Below are 21,051 nucleotides of genomic sequence, written 5' to 3'. Positions count from 1 at the left end.
AAGCATCAGAACCCATTTTGGCACCCAGGTTTGACCATTGTGGCCATTGCTTTCGAGGATACTTACACTTACTTACAATTATCGTTACTGATATTTTTGGTAGAGTAACAAAAAAAAAAAAAAAAAAAAAAGGAAGCGGGAATATTCCTAGTACTAAAAATGCAGTTACAGGATATACTGTATTTGTTAGGTTGCTGTTGGCATCTGGTCACCACCTGCACAACATCCTGGATAGCATAAAATTAGCATATGTAAGTATAGCATGTTGTGCTACATCTTCCAGCTTGTACAAATTATAACAGGCCTACTGAACAAATGCAGTGGTTAATGGTCTTATACATGATTTTTTTTGTCATTTTCAGACCATTACAAAACTGTCCAGCAGAGCTGTGAGTGCTGTAATTCTGAATATAGTTCTTATAAATGGCTGACTTTTCTTAGTTACTTTATGCAGGCTTTTTTTCAGATAGGTCATAGATCTCCAGCGTGAAGATGGCTCTGACCGCTGTAGTGTCACTGACATGTTAACCTGTCTTTTTAAAATTTCCGGGGCAGATGCTGAGCACCTTCCCAATGTTGCTGCCAAATGCTTTGTGTTCCACATAACATATCATATTTCTGTCTCCCTTTTGGGATGCTGTATGCTTCAGTCCCTGCCTTTTTTTTTCTGGTGTGTGGGCTCCTCCCCTTAAACCTGGAAAAGACTTAAAGCAAGTGGCTGTGCCACTTGGATGCACATCCCTTCCTCTCCTGAAAGACTGGCTTTGCCCCCATGCTTGCTAATAAGAAAGAAGTCTGATTCCTGCTTCTTGCTATACAGCCCTGAAAAGCGATTCAACCTTTGGGCTGTCATTTCCCGGCACTTGTGGTCTTCCTGCTTATTCAGGTATTTCGCATCTAAAGTAAACTTGGTGGTGATGGCATAAACCTGCAAGAGCAGAAATTGTGAAAGAAAGATTCTCAGTGACTGGTAGCATATCTTTGACTTTGACTAAATGTGCCTCTTTCTCACGCTTGAATGTTTTCTATTGTCTTTGGAATCAGTTTGAGAACAGTTTTTTTTTTCTTATTTATCTGTCAAGTTAAACCATCAACTTCAGAAATGTTTGAGCTAGCATGTCTTTTTGTGGAAGAAGTGCCTGTGTAAACAGGACTAATGGCAGTGATACTGAACGTGTCAGAGGAACTATTTGTTCTGAAGTGCTGATTCCGCTGTCCTTTAGCTATTTTTAAGCTCACATCTGCCCATTGATTTTTTGGCTTGCTCTTTTCTTCTTATGGTGAAGACAGTATCTAATGCTAAAGATAATGCAGTTAGCATCTTCAATGCTGTTTTTCCTTCTCAGAAAGAAGGAAGGAGTGGTTATGAATCTTAGTTCAGCTGCTATTTCTGTCTGTCAGTAAACAAAAATACTAAAGCTGCTGTGATAAAGCTGAATGTAGTTCTGTTTTCTCTGCCATCTCAGAATGGATATAACAAACTGGATATAACAAATCCAGAGAAGGGCAATGACAATGGTCATGAGTTTGGAAGCACTGCTATATGAAGACTATCTAAGCAACCCAGGCCTTTCATTCAGGAAAAAAGAGCTGACTAAGGGTAGAGGTAATATGAAGAAGGTCTCAAAGAAGTTGAGTGGCAAATCTTGAGGGACTCGCTATTCACTTCCTTTACGGTACAACATTGTGGGCACCAAATGAAGTCGTGGAAGTCAGGTTCAAAACAAAATGGAGATGCAGCAGATAGTGAACCTGTGCAACTCGTTGCCAAAGGATGTTGTGGATGCTAAGTGTTTAAAAGGTTTTAAGGGGAGGATAGATAAATACATGAAAGAGAAATTGATGAATGGTTCCTAAATATAAAGAAAAGGCATGCGGCTATTCTCTAGACACCGATTTTTACCACTATTGTAGAGAGAATACTGAATAGGTGGTCCTTATATTTTTTAGGTCTTCAGATGAACCTTACATTTTTGGGTTTGTGTGTTCTAAAAGCCTGTGTTATTAAAAGGTCATCCTCAAATCCCATACTGATTTCCTTTGCTACTTGTTAAGTTCTTTATGGTCAGTGACTGAAAGAGGAGAAAATAATAACCAAAGGTGTTGCCTAATACTACTCCTTTGCCATTTATAAAAGCAGATCTGGTTTCAACTGGTGTGTCAAGCCTACTTCATATAGCAAGCTGTTGACATAGCACAAGCAGTTTTGATAAAATATTACCCCATTGTTTTACATTACACTTAATTCACTCTATTTTTCCTATACCTGATGAGTCTTGTTCTAGCATAATGTGTTGTCTTCTTGTTTTCCTTAGGAATGGAGAAAGTGGTTGCTTGTTCATACAAAAGGCCAAATGCTCTTTGTAGGCTTATTTGCTTTCCCTGGGCTGCAGGGGGAACTTCTCAGTTTGCTCAGTGGGGCAGACTCTTCAGCGGTTCAATAGAAGGTCAGTCATTTGTGTAGGCCAAGACAACATAAGGTAATTAAGATGGGCAGTCTGCAATGGTCAGTAGTCAGTTTTTTTAAAGAGAATTTAATGCTCTTGAGAGCACTGCAATCTTTTTCCGATTATTTGTTTACTATGGGTCTTATCCAGAAAGTCACTCCATTAGGAATTATCATTTCCACTAGGATACTGAGTTAACTCAGTTTCTCTACAACTCTAGATCTAAACAGATATGACCAGATTAAAATATATCTCATCAGAGGTAAAGTTCACAAGATGTAGTATGCTTGACTGTTTCAGAAACTGTTGGTATGATTCAGAAACAGCAGTACAGCAGCAAACTGTTTATATGTTAAAAAAAGCATCAAGAAGTTTAGCAGTGAAGATATAAAAACTATTTTTTAGTGCTGAGAGGCTGCACAGAATGCATTTCAGTTATCCAGACTGTCTGCAGGGTTCTGCACTCCTTGTATCAAAACTGACGTTTAAACAACAGTTTCGTAACAGTAAAATTATACTTCGTTACAGAGTGAGGTAATTTTCATGGCTATCAAGTTTTATCAGCGCTAAAAAGATCCATTGCTGAACTATCTGAAGAGGAACCAAGGTCACTTTCCAAACTTTCCACAGAGAAAAAAGTATTATTTGACATTAGTGGAAAACATTGCTACTGCAATTGCACTCATCTCCTAAATGTTTATATGCCTCCTATAGACTGTTGCACAAGTCATGCATATCCAATTTGCCTCGAAATTTAAAAAAAAAAAAAAAAGTCTTCCCTTCTAATGGAAATAAAAGTTACTAAGGAGATGGCCCAGGAGCAACTGCAAACTTGAATGAACAAAACCAGGGAGCAGCATGCTCTTTCAGAAGTATTTTAACTGTGCACAAAGTATAGAAGACATGAACATTTTTGTGCAACTATCTAGTTGTGGTATAACGTAGTGGCTTATTCTGACTGTAGTAAAATACTTTATGTGTCTGATCCATTGCTTCCATATGGCAGATATGTCCAATGTCAAGGAGATTTTAGAAAATAAACATTTTTGTTGATGACTTCATTCCTTATTTTCTCTAAAAAGTGACAGAAAAATAAGGAATGTTGAAAGTAATAGATAAAAGGAGGTAACATGTCTTTTTGTATAAATATAAAATGTGATCAATTTATACTATGATTCTAGGTTTTACTGTGTTCAGCGCTGAAGAGTTCAAAGAGAAAAACTGAGACTGTAGGATGCGAATATATTTTGTTAACTGTCTAATGCTGCCCTTGAGAGGATATTCTTTACACAACTCTCAGACTTGCTATTATTGAAATTAATTAATTTGTCACTGTTACTAATAATAATAGTAATAAAGCTTCTTTGAAACCTCAGCTGAGATCAGGACCTTGTTATCATTATAAGACAGAATTCCTGACTTAGAGCATTTATAAATAAGATTAGTTGGGAAGGTAACATTTGTGAGTAAAGGGAGTGACAGAAACCTAAACCCTCTAATCATAGGATTAAAAGATAGCACTAGCAATAGCAAATGCACAGGTCAGCTGTAAAAAGGATTCATTTCAATAATCTGTACGTTCTGCAGAATAGATTTAAATGTTTTTCTGCAACTTAATTAAATTGATTTTAGAGTCTCCTCTTGAAATTACAGTAATTCTTTTCCCTCCTGCCTTCCACCTCTTCTCCAGTGTACTCTATCAGGCTTCCTGGAAGAGAATCTCGTTTTAAGGAGCCTTTCGCACAAGACATGACAACCGTAGTCAATGAAATTACAAGTGTATTGTTAAAAGATCTGCAAGAAAAACCATTTGCATTTTTTGGTCACAGGTAAAAATATATTCATTTCTAGATAGCCTGGTGAAGGAGGTTTATCTTTATACTCTAGGAGTAGATGGTTACTTGACTTTATTTGCAAGAGCTATAGGAAAACGCACTTCTGCAAAGGTTTTTTTTAAGTCAAACTAAAAAAATGCTGCTGATCTCAAAGACTGTGGTTATTTATTACTTCAGGCCCAATGTCTTCTAAAAATGGCAGTGTTGTGATCATTTTTTTTAATTACTCTGATAAAGTGGTATTTTGTTTACTCTTGATATTTGTGTCAGTGCTTACTCTAAAATGAATGTAGGGGGTGAGCTAATCATAAAACAAATAGATTTTGAAGATCACATAGTCCCAAGTACTCAAAATAACTGTTCTTCCTGCAAATTAAGGAGACTGCTAAAAGAAATGGAGATAAAAAGGACTGATTTGTAAAACTAGTCCCAATATGAGTATAGTTGCACACGTGAATTAGCTAATATCACTATAATTTACATGTCATAATACAGAACCATAAAACTCTCTGTATTTATAGTTTCAATAAATGTTCAAGATAGCCAGCCAGTACTGAAATTAAAATTATGTTCACATTTTCCAGTTTTTACATATGTTTGTGATTACATTGCTTTAATTTATCTTTTTACTGCAGTTTTGGATCATACATTAGTTTTGCCGTTGCGCTACACTTGAAAGAAAACTATGGACTAGAGCCGATCCATCTTTTTATATCAGGGGCACACGCCCCACATGTAAGTTACAGAATCATTAACAGTGTGAAACAAAGCAGTATATTAGCTACCATAAATAAAACACTTGTGGTGGCTGTATGGTGTGCAGAGTATGTTTAATATACCCAAAGTACCAAATAACCGTTACCCCTGAATGCACACAGAAAATGTTCTATTATCTTAGGGGAAATTAATTCTGAGGTGGCTGGAGAATGTCACATTATAGCATATTCACAGAGGCTAACCTTAGCCTAAGGCGAGCAGACGCCTTAGGTTAGTGTTACCTTTTCCGTATACCCTATTATTTATTATGGTCTTTGACATAACACTCAAAAAGCAATAAAAACAAAGTATAACGTCCCACACCCTACTCTGTGACATGCAAAATACTCTCTTAGCAAAGTCTTGCATAAACCTCTGGCACTAGTTCCTGATTACATTTGCCCTCTTGTTCTTTCCCTCTGTTGGCTTTTTATGCGTTCTCCCTTCCTTCTGCTTCTGCTGTTCTGGTGCTTCTCCTATCTTTCGCAGGAACACAGTGGGGATTAGACTTTTTTCCCAGCCCTCCTGGCTTCAGTCATCATTTGCTATTTCCATCCCTCTGTTTCTGGGGCTTCTCAGCAATATTGCTTCTGTCCTCGCTCTTTGCTTCACAGAAGCAATTCCTGCAAATTTCCTTGATCTAGGGGGTCTCTCCAGTCCCACATTAGTTGGCTTTGTGTCCACCACTAAGCTTTGTTTTCTCTTAAACAGATTATTTTATTAGTTTTATTTCAAGAGTGACAGTTAAACTTTGAAATGGAATCAATTAATGGTTACGTGTCCGTAAAAGCTACAGACCTTGAGGGTACTTGCGTCTTGCTCACAATCTCTATTTTCTGCAAATACAGTCTACCAATCCTTTCCAAGAAGTATTCTCTGCAAATGTTAAGCTGACTGACCACTGTGTTTTGGAGATAGGGAATCCCTGTACTTTTTTACTAAAATAACTGTTAGAGAAATTATTATTTAAAGTATACTGTATAAATAAACACCTTATGTGTCTTGTCTGATGCTGGCAGTCTGAAGCTTTTCTTGCCATCAGAAGACTACGTGATATAGATGATGAAGATATTACTGCACATATAAACATTTTAGGAGGAACTCCTTCTGAGCTACTTCAATATGAAGACATAAGGAAAAGTCTGATTCTTACTTTAAGAGAAGATCTTAGAGTTCTTCAGACATTTTCGTAAGTTTAATACAACTTTGTTCTACATTTATACCTGTATTTTACATTTATATGCTATAGTTTTACCTCTGTTTGATCATGTCAGGTTCTTTTCTCTTTCTTAGTAATTTGTTCTAGTTTCTACTATACAAAGATCAAGAAACAGTAAACAAAGTTTTCTCCTTTGAGTGCTTTTCTATGTATATTCTGGTCTTTATGCCATATATATGCCACACAGCTCACCATAACAACCACTACTGCTGTTGTAGTAGTGAATGTGTCGTGGTAGAAATAAAGTTCTACTTAGGCTCCAAAGTTAACAGCCACTGAAAGGAAGATTTGTACATCTTTTATTATTTTCCGAAGCCAATAGACTCAGCTAATCATGCTTCATGATCACTGCATTCAGCCTCCTGATCCACTGCGCCCTATGCTCACCAAGTGGCCATCCCTATGTTCCTGTTGCAGACACCTAGAAAGCAACCAGCTTCACCAGTCCTCTTTCCCCAGTAGGCCTGCACAACTGCTCTGGTAGCTGAGTGGTTAAAGGTTCTCATACTGGCAAAGGTAAGGCCACTCCTGGACATGGGACCCTTTTGGCCATGGGAACCAGCTGTTGATTAGGCCCTGAAACATTAGAACTTGTATGTACACAGCCAGCAAATTTAGTTATTGTAGGAGGGAATTCTTATTGCAAGTGGAAGCTCTTTTTTTCCTAAGTATTGGTCATTCTATCTTTAATGCTCTGGACATAATTTAGTAGGGAAAGTTGCTTAAAATCTTAAGAGTAATTCCTTCCTGTTCTGCACAATCTCATTCATAAAGTTTCTGCTATGCGTTGGAGGAGAAAGAAAAAGCCATTTCGTATGTGGAGACAACCTGTATATAGATATCTTACTGAAAGTATCTTACTACTGAAACTTCTTATATTCACAGTTTTGAGAAGGCAGAAAGGAATATTCCCCTCTCCTGCGATATTACCTGCTTTGATGGGTCTGAAGATACAGCACATGATTTAGAAGGTACTTTGCTTAAAAGGAATCCTTCTTATACTTAGCTATTTTTCTGTTGTATCAAATTAGTTAATGTGCAGAGTTCCCTAGAGTCTTTTCTCTCCTTTTGAAATTAAATGGAAATACCTAGGGAAGTCTCAGTATAAACAGTATCAGCCAAATCAGTTCATACAGGATTTTAAATTATTATTAAATAATAACCTTGAAATGGCTATGTAAAACAACTACAATATTTGACACTTCTCTGACACTTTAAATATCTTTTTCAGCCTGGGATGATGTAACAAGTCAAGATATTTCCATTTACAAACTTCCCGGAGGTCACTTTTATCTGCTGGAACCATCTAATGAAATTTTCTTGACAAAACACATAACAAGATGTATAGAAAATGCTGATCTATGAGCATTTCTCTCTTTTTTATGGCAGATGGAGTAATATTAGTCTTCAGCACTTAATAATAATCCACTCTTTCTGTACAATTGCATGCAGTTATGCCTCAAAGTTGCTGTTTTCCTCCAGAAAATCTTTTATTGTAATTCTTAAAAAGGGGAAATTTTTCTGATTCATAAAAATAAACATTGAGTTTGGATCTTTTTTCTTAAAAATAAAAAAAAAAACTCCTATTTTTTCCTCTTCTCTCCTGGCACATGCACAGACACTTCACTTTATTCTATAACCATATTTTGGAGAAAAAATGACAACTATATTATTTTACTTTTAGAGCTTCTTTGTCTGCTAATGTGAAAATGCTAAATGTAATTTAATACTCTTACAAATCCACAATTCAAACAGAAAGATTAACTGAATAGGTACAAATTTATTTTGAATAAGTACAGATACAGTCTAAAATACAGTACGCATGTAAATACCCTTTAGGGTCAAACAGCTCATGCTTAAAAGATTTTTGTGTCAGACTACACAATAAAGAGGTTAGTACTGCACTTTCTTAGAAAAGTTAGTTCATTAGCTACTGAAGAGTTAGTTATTAGTGGGAATTATTTCGAGTATTCTAGATCCCATACTTCTCTACCATTGCTTTTGCTTTAGAAATATAGGCATCCATGGCGTCTTCCTTTGATAAACCTGCAAAGGAAAGTACGAGCCATTATCTTTCCTTATTTGTTGTTCTATAAAAGCAATTACATGATCTAAAATTAATGACTGTAACACCTTTTTTCAGGTTCCATGCTTCCCATTTGGCTTTGCCTTTCAAATCTAGCATTCCTGGACATTCTGCCAAAATAAATGAATACCTTTATTGATTATCATACAGATTTACATAATATTTGCTAGTTTTCATTAAGATATGGGGATAAATTTGACGTATTTATAGGAACAGAAGTACCAATATTAATGTCTCCAACAGTAGCCTGTTTGTAGAATCCATATAGTTCCTTCAGTTCATCATCAGTTGGTCTTGTTTTTAATTTTTTTACATCTTCTGCAGCACCATCAAAGTCAGCCTGATGAAAGAAAAAATATGAAAGGTCTTAAGTTTCTCTCTGAAGGGACAATGTGTTCAAGTAGTCACTTGGATTAGTGAAAAGTCTAGGTAGTTTTCTGTGAAAGAAGTTTAATAAAGCTATAGGTTATTAGAAAGGGGACTGGGCCTGCTTAGCTGGTGGGGTCAGCACTGCTAAAATAAGTAAACCTCTTTTTGACCCATAGTTTTACACCGAACCACCTGCAACCATTACAGACGACTGTCTAGTGCCAGGATATTTATCAATATATTCATGCAAGCAATGCATACATTGCATGTAGTGTATGCCTTTCACATTCAGTGTGTGCTGCAGGTGTGAAGGCATTCGTTGAACACTGCACCCCAGCTAACAGCTGAGCCCTTTTTGCCCTGACTGCATCCAGGTGTGGGCTCTAACAGAGGAGCTCTACCACCCTTTGAGAGGTACCGCACATAGCCTCTGTCACTTCCTCTTGCCTGCTGAAAATGCAGGAGGTGACCGATGGCGCACAGACGTGCCTTGTGGAGACTGGAGCAGTGCTATTGCCAGGATGACCTTCTATACCCAACTCTTGTGGTATACAAGCTGTATACACACAGTATAGCACAGAGCGAGGGATGCATTTAAGATGGAAATAGTTTTTTCGTCTTCATGTGGCGCACACTCACCTCAGCCCAAGGCTAGCTGCTATTCTCTATACGCTAGGTCTCAGGCTAGCCCTTAGCATAGCTTTTGTAGTCTCTTTCATGCCCAGGTGTGTATGTTTCTCTGCTGGGCTTCTATGCCCAATTACCTCTGTTCCTTCAATGACCACAGAAGCATCAGTTCTCTGCACTACTATAATGCAAAAAAGATACAGATCCTTAAATATGCTATATGCTAGTTACACTAATTATTTTAGCTTTTAGTTTGATTTGCATTTGCAGAACTACAGTATATCCCGCAAAATGTGCTGTTACACATATAATTAGTTATGTATAAAAAGTCTACAACTTTGTGCAAAAATCAGCTATGTTTTCAATAGAAGTATAAATAGGAGTTCTGTGGCTCTGTTTGTTTAAAAATAACTAAGACTGGAGTTATCTCAGCAGTCTGTACAGGCAGGTTGCAACCAGCTGGGATATAGACTCCCTCCTTCCTTAGATAACTTTTCCTTCCTCCAGTAACAAGACATTAATTGCTCTTTTCTTTTTAAATAAGAAAGTCTAAGGCCCAGCTGTCTTCTTAATTGATGCCTTTCTCCTCAGCAAGTGACTGTGCTGGCAAGACCAGGTGATAGAAGTAAACAAGTAAGAATGAGCTCTGGGTTCAGTATAGCAGTCTTCATATAAACAAGGAGAAAATAAAGGACAAGTATTTCTGTATTTAAACTGAAGGAGGAAAATTGCAAAAAATTTAACTAGAGACTGGTGCTCAGGCATCTTTCTTCAAAGAAAGGCCCCTTCAGGGAATCACAAAACTGTACATTCATTGATTTAGCAATACATACGCTGATGGCTGCACTAAGGCAGCAGTATCATGTGAAAGAGGCCAAGGAGAGGTAGCTGGGCGCACTGCAGTGTTCATTCACAGAAACCTGGCTGCTCTCCCACCAAATGAGTCACCGCTGCCTCCTGAGGTGGCATTAATTTGGACTTTTTTTTTTGTCTGGAAATTTAGTTTGGCTAGGCAGTGAGGTACCCAGATATCAAGTTCTGACCCGTGTAGCTAGTTGAGAATTTCTACTTTTTGTGAAACTTTCAACTGCCATTTGAAGGCAACAAGGAGAAAGCAGACATCTTCTAAGAACAAAAGTCTGTGAATTTAGATCTTCAGGGCTGTGTAGATTCAGGGTCCATCAATGTGCTTTCTTCCTTCCTTCGGCACAAAGACAGCTATTAACAAGACAGGGTCCTAAATTTAAAAGGAACACAAGAATATCTTGAGGAGGAAGGTTTGTTGTGTTTGGAAGGCAATCTCCCCTCAGTAGTTCTTGGCAGAACACAGCTGCTTTTTATCATCTGCCCAGCTAGGGACTATGGCAATGGCTCTGTCACCATTTTTAAGACCAGCACTTTAAAGTTGATTGGAATGAATAGTACATTTGTATCCCTTCTGGACAGAAAGACATTAGAGATGAGGTCCTGAAGCCAATAGGCTGCCCCAGTGCTTTGAAGGTTTTACATTTAGGCAGCTGTTAATGTGTAGCATGCACTGGATAACAGATGGTAGGACCCCCGAAGGATAGCATGTTTTTCACAATTTGTGTCGACAGCATTTAATTGTATCAACATTCACTTGATCTTTATGTTCTGGCTCACACTTGCGGCTGAAAAACATATGACCCTGTCACCCTGACCAGCATACTGTAGAGTGGCCCTTGATTCTCTTCACTGAAAAGATGGTAAGAATTATGTCACTCTCAGTTCTCCTGTATCTTTGTATAGGGTCTTTTGTGTTTGAGACCATATAACAGCTCCCTAGCTACAGATGTGAACAAAACAAAAAGGTGACTAGAGAGCTGACAACAGCTTCATGTGGGACACGCTACTCAAGACACTCTCAAAGCTCTGTTTTATTTAGCTTGTATGTGCACACATTTACGTCGGAGGTGGATTTGAATCTCAGAGTCTGTAACAGTTCCAAGTAGTTTGGAGGGCCTGATGTTATAGCTCACTGCCTACTAGAAGGTAGGGTGGAACACCAGTTTACTTCCACAATTGAAACCATGCTTCTTTGAAAAGGTTTTTACATCTCTATATTTCTAAATGTAAGATTTAACTGACCAACTCTTAGCCATGAAGTTCAGCTTTTAGATCTTAATCAGTATGTACATTAGCGTTCAGCCAAGTCCAAAGTCTCCAGTATCAGTTCAACAAATTAAAAACTGCTTCCACTGGAAGCTCCTTGCTGTTATTGCAAATAATCCATGAATTACTAAAAAAGAAAAGGAACGAACAGAAAGCTTATTTTAAAATTTATCTGTTCTGTGCATCTGTATATGCTAAATTTTCTCACATATAATCCTCTTATCAGATAAAACAGACTGCTTTAAAATATTGTGCCTTGAAAATAACCCCTGTGATAACACACAGGGCAGAGGCAGAGGTCTGCTGAAGGAAAAGAGGCAGGTTATGGTGAAGCAGAGGCAGGAAATGCTAAGGAAAAAGGGGGCTCTTGGGTAAACTTCCCCTTGTCTTGCATACATACAACCTGCACTTACAGCTTGCACTGCTGCTGAACTGTAGATTTTGGGGTTTTATTTCCCCCTGTAACATGCAGGTTAACACAGTGAAGAGGCAGCGCTCAGCTTCAGAGCTACGCTGCTGCTGAGGTGCACAGCTTGCATTCACTGCTCTGCACATTTTTCCTAAGTCACCACAGGCAGATGTATACCAGTAATCGCACCACAAAGTTAAAACAAGAGACAGGAGGCAGACACATGCATTTAAAAGGAAGGTTTTTAAAATTCCATGATGCATGATTAAAAGGTGTTCCGTCGAAGAAATGCATCCTGCAAAATAGCAATTAAATCTTGAATGACCTTTAAAATGCAGCTACAAATTCACAGACCAGTAGATGAGAAGGGTTCGTTAATGTCCATTAAGGGTTCATAATCCACATCTCTAGTGTTGACAGAGTTTATGGAGCCCTTAAAAATACAACAACAGGAAAGCTCTTGAGACAAAAAAACCTGCAGTAATGCAAATGCTTATTAACAAATAATCTTCCAAGTCGGTAAGAATCTTAGCGTGCGCACGATCAATGGGCAGAAGTTTCCAAGCGATTCCCACTAAGGCCTCACAGAACCAAACGCCCAGCAGGGGATGCAGAAATACAGCAAATGGCTAGGATTTTAAACACAGTTACTAGTTTTAAGTTTGAAAAATGCTTCTGTTGTGTGCAGATATTTTAAATCTAATGATGGACTCTCCTTACTTCTTTACTCAGAACGACGCTGAAAATCAGCAAGACTGCAAATGTCACTTGTCTACTTGAAACTCTGAAATCTGGTCATTAGATAAAGTAAATGGTTTGGCAGAGTTAAATTCTAAATCAAATGATGGACAGATAATATTCTTAAACCTAAAACTTCATAGTTTGAAAATATACAGCTAGGCATATGTAGTTTGCTCCTGTTTAATAACAGTTATCATAAATATTAATAAAATGCAACTATATCACAAAATCATAGAAAAATATGAAACTTGAAATTTTGGACAAAAAGTCCAACTTTTTGTCTCTGACTTTGTTTGCTAATAACTAAACATTGTTGATTTTTTTTTTGATCAATCAAATATGTGGAAGTGCTGAAAGACAAATAAAGGGTTTTCCTAGAATTAAAAAAACAAAACACCCAGAATATGTTGTAGCTAATTTAGATAACCCAAAATCACTTCTCCAGATGTAATTACATTATGCTCCAGGCTACACATAAAAGCTGATTCAATAATGTTAAAATGACCTTACAGCATCTCTTCTCTGAGCATTTTTGGGTTCCATCTTCTCTGTTGTTTACTGAAAAAAAACCCCAGCATTCTAGTGGGAATTAAATTGATTATGAAAACTATTTTAATTGAAGTAACCAGATTTAATTGGCTCGGTTCAGAAATAAAAATGGATTATGCAGACAACAAAAGCTCTTTATACTCTTGGTTCTCTTTTTTCTGTATAAAGGAAATGTAAATATTTTCTTCTTCAAAGTTTAATATCAGAAATATGAGACACAATTTTTTGTTTTTCTGAAAGATTAGAAAACTGGAGTACGAGCTTTCTCAGACCTCAGTTGAAAGAGTGGATTGTTAAAACATTTTGTAAAGTATTTTCTCTCCCAATTTGTCAAAGAGTTTAAGCAAAATCTGAGGGGCTTGCCTGGCTTTGTTTTAAACATAAACTGAAGCCTTCTCTCTGAGTTGCAGCTAAACTGAGTTCAAAAAATATGGTCTACATGATAGTAAGTCCTTGAACTTTCAGGCAAAACTTGCAGCACTGCACAAATTACATACTTGGCAGAACTTGGTTCTTTACCTGAGACTCAAATTCAGCTTTTCGGAGAGGTGTTAAGTCCTTGGTGTCAATGCCGCCTTTCTCTTCTGTGTTTGAAGAACTCCAGAGTTCTTGACTAGGGCTCCTAAATGCTTTAACGCTACACCACATAATAGTTGCCTGGTGCTCCCCGCTGAAGCCTGACAAAGCGCAAGTTCCATGGGGGCACCCCAGAAATAGTCAGACCGTTATAAGTAAAGACACCTTGGAGAGCCCATGGAAGGTCCTGTTTAAAACTTGTTTGTTCTTTCCATACCTGGACCTTACCTCCTGATCACTTTGCTTACTAACGGAGGGACCTCTACCACATGAAATAAATTCAAGTGTAAAGAGCAGGAAAGGACACTTAACTTTTCAGGATTGTATCAGGGTTAAGAAGCATACAAGAGCATGCACAGACTCCTACACGTTCACAATAAATAGTGGCTTTTTTATAAAGTTACACTAATGCTGAGAGGTCTTTTTCTAGCCTGTAGATGGTGGCAATCTGCAGTCTGAAAGCCAGCGTATGCTCTCCTCGCTACCATAAAACAACCATTTAAAAAATCTTTTAAAGTACTAAGCTCTCTGGAGCAGGTGTTATATCTTCTTACAGGTCTGAACAACAAATATTTCTGGCAATTTAGCCTAGCAAAATAATGGCAGTTTGATTTAAGGTTTTAAATTAACAATAGTGCATTAATATTAAAATAGATTCACTACTTATATAAATAAGAGCTTCAAATACATATATTCATGAATAGGTGGTTTTGCTGTCTTGAAGGTGGTGAAATATCTCAATGTGTGGGTCAGGAAAAACAGCTTTAGCATTGGCCACATGGTATAAGTCAATTTCTATTCTTCTAAAAGCCCTTTAAATAACTGATGTTAAAAGGAAATTATTAAATACAAAACATTTTAATAAACATAAATATACAGCAATGAAAATAAAAATCTTTATATTTCAGGTCAAATCAGTAAATGATAAATCTTTTAAAATCTCTTATCAGCTGGCCAAGGTTTAACTATGTACACAGTGGAACAACCTGAGCCCTAAGAAATTATTGCTGCGACATCTTTCTCTGTTAACTATAGCCCTTCAGCTTTTTAACAATACCTGTGACTAAAGGCCGATAGATTATTTAACTTCTTCTTTAAATACTGAATCTATTGAGCAGCAATTCAAGTAACAAATGGTATAAAGAAACTCCCATTAAATACTTTGTAAGCTTTGGCACCAAAATTTCAGTGGCCTTTAGAAAGTTCACAGCATAAACCATAACAGTATTTGCCTTAGGATAAGTTGTTAGGCTAACATGAAAACTGTATGTTCTCTATATGTATTTGTCCTTGATGCCATTAAAAAAAATCCATGCAAACAAAACAACCTTAATCTCAAATTTGATTAGAGAAATCAATTCTTCCTCCAGAAATCATAGCTTTGATAGTTTCTAGCGCAGACAAAAGCATTTTGATTGACTCTTGTGTCCTTCATTCTTGGACGTTCAAAAGAGAAAGATCTTTGGCCAAAGAGCGCTTTAGTTATTAATTATAGCCCATCGTTCTTGTGTGGAGCTTCATGAAAGCAATATGATAAACAATAAACTCCTCACTGTGAGGAATTCCTAATATTAACATTTTTTTTCTTGAAAGCCTTGGAATCTTTATTTTCCTTCCTTTTCAGTGTTGTTTCTTGTTCTCCTTTTCTAACTGTACTTGGATTTCCAACGAGCACATAAAATGCTTCAGCAAGTTGAGATGTTACTTCCGTTCTTAATTATTCACCAGAAACTGCCAAGGACCATATAAAGTAGGTAAATACTTTTTTAGAAGTAAAGCCAGAAAGGTGAAGTCACTAACCGTGCGGGAGAGAGAATTCAGGCCCCTGGAGCACAAGTCCAGTACTGTGCCGTACGCGCACCGTCGGGCTCTCCCAGCTGAGAGCAAGGGGACGGAGAGATGAGTCACAATTAGCTAACTTGGGAGTTTGAACTTAGACAGTACTTGCGACACTATTTGTATGAACGTTTACCTCAAGATACCCTTTGGTAAATTAGGCAGCTTATCCCGCTATGAAAAGGGGCCCAGTCGACTTTGTGTTCCCCTCGGGACAAGGGCAAGCACGTGGGCAGTTGCTGAGGAGGGACTCACGGGCTCTGATTTTCTGTCTCGGTTTACCCCCACAGCAACTCCCAACGTGACGCGCGGGCGAGGGTTTCATACACCGTAGGATTAGGCTACGTTAAGCCCTGCTGGAACCACTGAAGAAGTTTTGTACTCATGTACCAAAACTGTAGTCTAATTATGCAAAAACGTATGTCTGCATATGCACTAAAAAAAAAAAACCCTTTTAAAAACCTTTTAAATAGATACACAGCATTTATTATAGAGGTGTGCTCAATGAGGGGAAACAGAATCAGCAATGCAACACATGGGTCGCTGGATTAACAACAAAGCCTGAAAGAAACTGGAACTCTGCATCTTTGACACTCCCGAAAACAAAGTTTTTACACTCAGACTGTCGGCATGAGCGCATAAGAAGGATGTATTTTGTTTAAGAAAATAAATTTGGTGGCTCACCACGCTGAAGATTTCTTGTGTAGATAAACTCTATTAAAATAAATATTTCATTCTTAATCTAAACATCAGCAGATGTAAGAGGTTTGACTGCAAATATGGTACCAGAGGATAACTGTTGCGACATCTTTACACCTCCTCCATCACAGACTTCTCCTAATAATTATCCATTCACATACAAATAAAATAGCACTCATGCTTTGTTAACAATAAGATTTAAATGTTGCATCAATAATAAAATACAACCAAATTGCCAAATTGATTAAAGACAAAATAAGCTTCTATCTTCATTTTTACACTGTGGCCACTACAGTATTTGAGCCTCTGTCAGGACTGAGATTCAAAGACTATTCAAGTTATTGGAAATCCTCCAATTGCCTGGAATTGTTTTTTGATCGAACCTTCACAATAAGAATGAACTAGAAGTGTTGTTAGACTTGCACAGGCAAAGGATCACTCAAAAAATAAACTGAGAAAGGAGGCCATTAACTTCTTATCTTATATTTAATATACTTTTATTTTATTTGGATTCATATGCAAATATCACAAGACGCTTTTAAAAACATGCAGATGCACATCATCTGCAGCAAAAAGAGGCAGAAACGAAATCAAAATACTCAACATTTCTTTCTTCAACCTCCCTTACCCAACCATTGTGCACAGAATGTTGTTGAGGATTTGCTTGCTTACACAACACGCTTAGGAGCATTTGAAAAAACATAACTTCCTTTTAATCATGTGCTGATAAAATTCCCTTTAACTCCTCAGATTAAAAGCAGAAGTATTTTCTGATTAACTATAGATATTTTTAGACACACAAATACATAAAAATACACACACGCATTAAAGATGAATGCACAAATTACCATCAGACTATTACTGCATAATACTTCCATTGTGAAAGGAATACAAGCTTGAATGAATTCTTCATTTACAGTAGAGTGTTTTAGCACTCTGCAAAACTAATTTGAGAGATACTGTACAGCCTCCTTGATGAAAATAACATTTTATCCATTTGCCCTCAAATTCCCTTTGAGCTTGACTCAAAGATGTTTTATGGGTATGGATGGTAGCGGTCAACCAACATGATAATGGGTATGAAACCTCCATAATCCTTAAATGCAGAATGTGCAGCATTCCATATTTCAACCACTGATTTTGGGAGGAAGGTATAAACTGTATGTAACAATGGCATATCGTATTGTACCCAGCTCTTTCTAATAGTGATTTACTGTTCATTTCTAAAGTATCGGGGCTAATAAGAAACTTGTGTTCTACAATGAATAAAAGACAGGATAAAACACAATGTGATTTCAGTGATCATTAATTGATTGAAACTGGTGTTATGTTTGGGATGTGGCAGTTCTGACTCACTGGAAAAGATCCATCCTTTGAGCTGTAAAGCATCCCAAGGACACCTCCGTGCCATTCAACAGCAATTGCAGCTCAGAAGAAAGCTGCTGAGCTACTGACAATACACTCTGCATCTAGGTCACCGAGCGCTACGTTGCTCGCTCCGTACAAAACACACACACCAACCAAGCTGAGACGCACATTATAATGAGGCTAGGATAAAAGGGCTTGCAGCTCTTAACGTGAGAGGGATAACAGAAAGCCTAATAAGGAACTGCTGAATTCACCCGGGCACAGGCAAGACAAGGAAAGTATTCACACTTCGCTACAAAGGTAGGAGGCTAGCAGCCAGCAATGAAGATTAACTCCTCAGGAACTATTTACATCTAGTCAGATGGAAGGTAGCTCTTTTCTGGCGGTCAAGTTGTCCTACCAAACACATAGGCCCTTTGAAAAGTAACCTCTCCAAAAACGCACACACCCTAAAGAACCATGCACCACTCCTTGGAAAATTACTCATGTTTCCCAAAAGCATATATATTCATTGATTCACTGTTAGAAGCTTCCCTGTTTATTTTTAGCTCTAAATAAGTAACTAAACTAGCTCCTAGAAAAAACTCAAAATACATACCTACCTCTCAATGCGTATCCCAGTGCTAGCAAACTCAGATCCACACATAAAAATAGTTCGTGCACATGCTAAACAGGTAAGTCTCCCCTCTGAACAAAATTACATGACCCACATACCATGTTCAAAATAAGCACATTCAAAATAAGGTGGCATGTTTCTCTCCCTCCATTTGCAAAAATCAATGCAGTATTTAACCTCTCAAAGGCTTGTGTAAATGTCCCATGCTGCAGGATAACTTTGATTTTGCATTAATAACCTTCATGCCAAAGAAGTATTGCTGTCTCTGATACAGCATGACCACCACAGATGCTGCAGTACATCCCCACCTCTCTTCCCCCCTGCATTGAGCTTCTTTCTATCTCACCCAGATGCAGAAGCACTTACCTGGAGAGTCATGATGCTGTGACGGGGACTGGGAGACAGACGCCCTCCTTCTCCGATGCAGACACAGTGCTGATGTCTCCAGGCGCCGCAGGTCTGCCCCGCAGCCCCAGCTGTAGCTGCAAGCCCCGCAGCGGGAGCTGTAGTTCACTACGCGCATTGGAGCAGGGACAAAATGACCTCATCTCGGAGGCTGCTCTGCGCAGCGCAGTAGAGCCCCAGCGGACCTGGTGCTGAGGAGCGGGGTGCAGCCTGCTGGGGCTCGCTCGCGCTGCTCCTCTCGAGAGCAGTACTGGATGTACTGGAACTGTTCTGAATGCCCCAGAAGGAACATGGTGGTGTTTTGGGGGGGCTATTAAGCCCCCGGGGAAGCCCACACCTCTTGCCTCAGAAAAACTGAGCTTTGGCCTTCTTTTCTGTACTCTTGAGAGTAAGGCCACCAGTCTAAGAAAAGAAAGACAGAAACAGTTCCAAGTCATTTGTTTTAAAAAGGAATTTCTTCTGAGCGACCTACTGTGAATCTGACCTGAATTGCAATCACCCTCGTTATTGTTACTTCTTCCTCCTTCTGCAGCCTCCGTCCATTTTCTAGCCTTGTCTGGGGACTTGGTACATTGCAGACCGTTCCACCATAAAGCCTAAAAAGCATGAGGGTCATTTGGGAGCTACCACAAACAGTTACACAAACAAAATACTTCGAGAATGCTAGATGTTATTTTCATTATTCTACTAAACATAGAAAAAAAAAGGGTGTTACAAGTATTGATAAACTAGCCTAAAATTGGACCCATCAAAGGGAAAAAAAAATCAAAAATACATCCCTGCTATATCTTTTTATATATATAATATATATATGTGTGTGTGTGTGTGTGTGTGTGTATATTCATAAATTCTTTGTATTATTGCTTCAGTAAGTTTATATTCATCATTCCTTGAGCATGGTTTAATCATAACACTCCACGATTTTAAAATCCATTAACTTCCATAAATCCATTTAAAAAAAAACTGTTTCCTCTCAAATTAGGTCCAGGTCAAATTAAGCTGAGGCTTAAGGAGAAAACAAAAGAAGTGAAGTTCAGTAAATAAACACAGAGATCAACAAACTTGGAAAACAACTCAGTCAACTCTTCAAAACAACAGAGCAAACATGCCATTACTTTTGCTAAGGAAGCTGTTTTCACCAAGTCATATTCAGATGCAAGAGGCCATGTGCAACGTTATGCGCTAAGGTAAACACAGAAATAGAATGTATTTTCAAAGATTTGTTGATGGTTCATGGTGGAGTCCGAAAAGCATCCTCAATAATCAGTTCTTATCTGTCATCTTACTACTAGTTATAGATAACGCATTTCACTATGTAACATACAGAGCACGTGCACAATACCTAAACACATTAAGAGGCAGTGAGAGTCACTCGTTGCAGTAAAGTCACTACAAAACTCCTGACTTTAATTTGCCAGGATTTCATTAATTACGTATGTCAAAAGCATGTATTAACACCTATAAAAAACATGTTGAGTGAAATTTATTGTAACACCCCCAAATTAGGAAATACCAGCGTTAAATTTGCTATGAATTAGCACTCTAATCCTACTGCCTGTAAAAAACAGCGTAGCGACATGGCCAAACACCAGACGACCTTCCGAGGAGCCTGGCTCGCCAGGCACTGCATCTTGCAGCGGCCTAATGGCCTAGCGCGCGGGACTCCGCGGGATTCAGGCTTTGCTCACACAGCTCTCGACGCCGTACTGAAGGCACATTACTGTGTTATCCATTTCTCCTAACGTTACTTGAAAATCCTCAAGACTGCCCTGGGCACTCCTATTCTCTGCCATGGCCCTCGACGGGGAAATCTTCTCCTCTCAAGTCTCAGTACGCGGCTCTCCGCAGCCTCGGCCCCAGGAGCTGTGCGCAGCCGCCTCCGCAGCCCCCGAGCCGGCCCCGGCCCCGGCCCCGCAGCGCCCCGACGGGCCCCCCGCGTACCACTGCAGGCCTCGGACACACCGCGTCCGCCGCGGCATCGCTGCAGCTTGGTTTTTTAGGTTTCTAGGCTGAGAAGAAGGGGGGCTCCCCGGGGTGTCGCTAGACCCGGAGCTACCTCAGGGGACAGGGCCCCCGCGGGCCGCCCCACGCGGCTCGAGGCGCTGGAGGCTCTCGGCAGCGGGGCGCGGAGGTGGGCACCGCCTTGCCGAGTCTCCGCCGGGGCCCGGCCCAGCCGAGGAGCGCAGGGCCTGCCGCTTGCTGGCTGCAGGGAACACAGCAGCCCCGCGTTAAGCCTGGGCTTCGTCTTTTCCATTAGAAACGTTTCAGAGTATGTTTACGATTAGGTCTCTTGAACCACGCGGGATAAACCCCCGCGGTGAGGCCGGGCGGGGGGGCAGGGCAGAGGGCAGGCCGCGGCCCCACCCGCCGCGCCGCCCCC

The 21,051-nt window shown here is 39.1% G+C and overlaps 2 protein-coding genes across 2 annotated transcripts; one reads left to right on the top strand and one right to left on the bottom strand.

Annotated features, from left to right (window-relative positions):
- The first annotated feature begins 730 nt into the window (after positions 1–730).
- Positions 731–7,820, top strand: OLAH (oleoyl-ACP hydrolase). Its single transcript, XM_009674906.2, has 7 exons — positions 731–886; positions 2,316–2,447; positions 4,138–4,276; positions 4,918–5,017; positions 6,058–6,227; positions 7,143–7,228; positions 7,489–7,820. The coding sequence occupies exons 2-7, from the start codon at positions 2,318–2,320 to the stop codon at positions 7,620–7,622; spliced, it is 759 nt and encodes a 252-aa protein (XP_009673201.2). The 5' UTR covers positions 731–886; positions 2,316–2,317; the 3' UTR covers positions 7,623–7,820.
- Positions 7,821–8,017: 197 nt separating this feature from the next.
- Positions 8,018–20,944, bottom strand: ACBD7 (acyl-CoA binding domain containing 7). Its single transcript, XM_068934707.1, has 6 exons — positions 20,613–20,944; positions 19,156–19,267; positions 18,633–19,073; positions 8,566–8,683; positions 8,391–8,453; positions 8,018–8,303 (listed from the first exon to the last, which is right to left on the bottom strand). Exons 3-6 carry the CDS (start codon positions 18,642–18,644, stop codon positions 8,230–8,232), a joined length of 267 nt encoding a protein of 88 aa, XP_068790808.1. The 5' UTR covers positions 18,645–19,073; positions 19,156–19,267; positions 20,613–20,944; the 3' UTR covers positions 8,018–8,229.
- Positions 20,945–21,051: the final 107 nt, after the last annotated feature.

Source organism: Struthio camelus, chromosome 2, assembly GCF_040807025.1.
Source record: "Struthio camelus isolate bStrCam1 chromosome 2, bStrCam1.hap1, whole genome shotgun sequence".
In the NCBI taxonomy this organism is placed as follows: domain Eukaryota; kingdom Metazoa; phylum Chordata; class Aves; order Struthioniformes; family Struthionidae; genus Struthio; species Struthio camelus.
The sequence above is the reverse complement of the archived record's forward strand: the minus strand, read 5'-3'. Positions and strand labels throughout refer to the sequence as shown.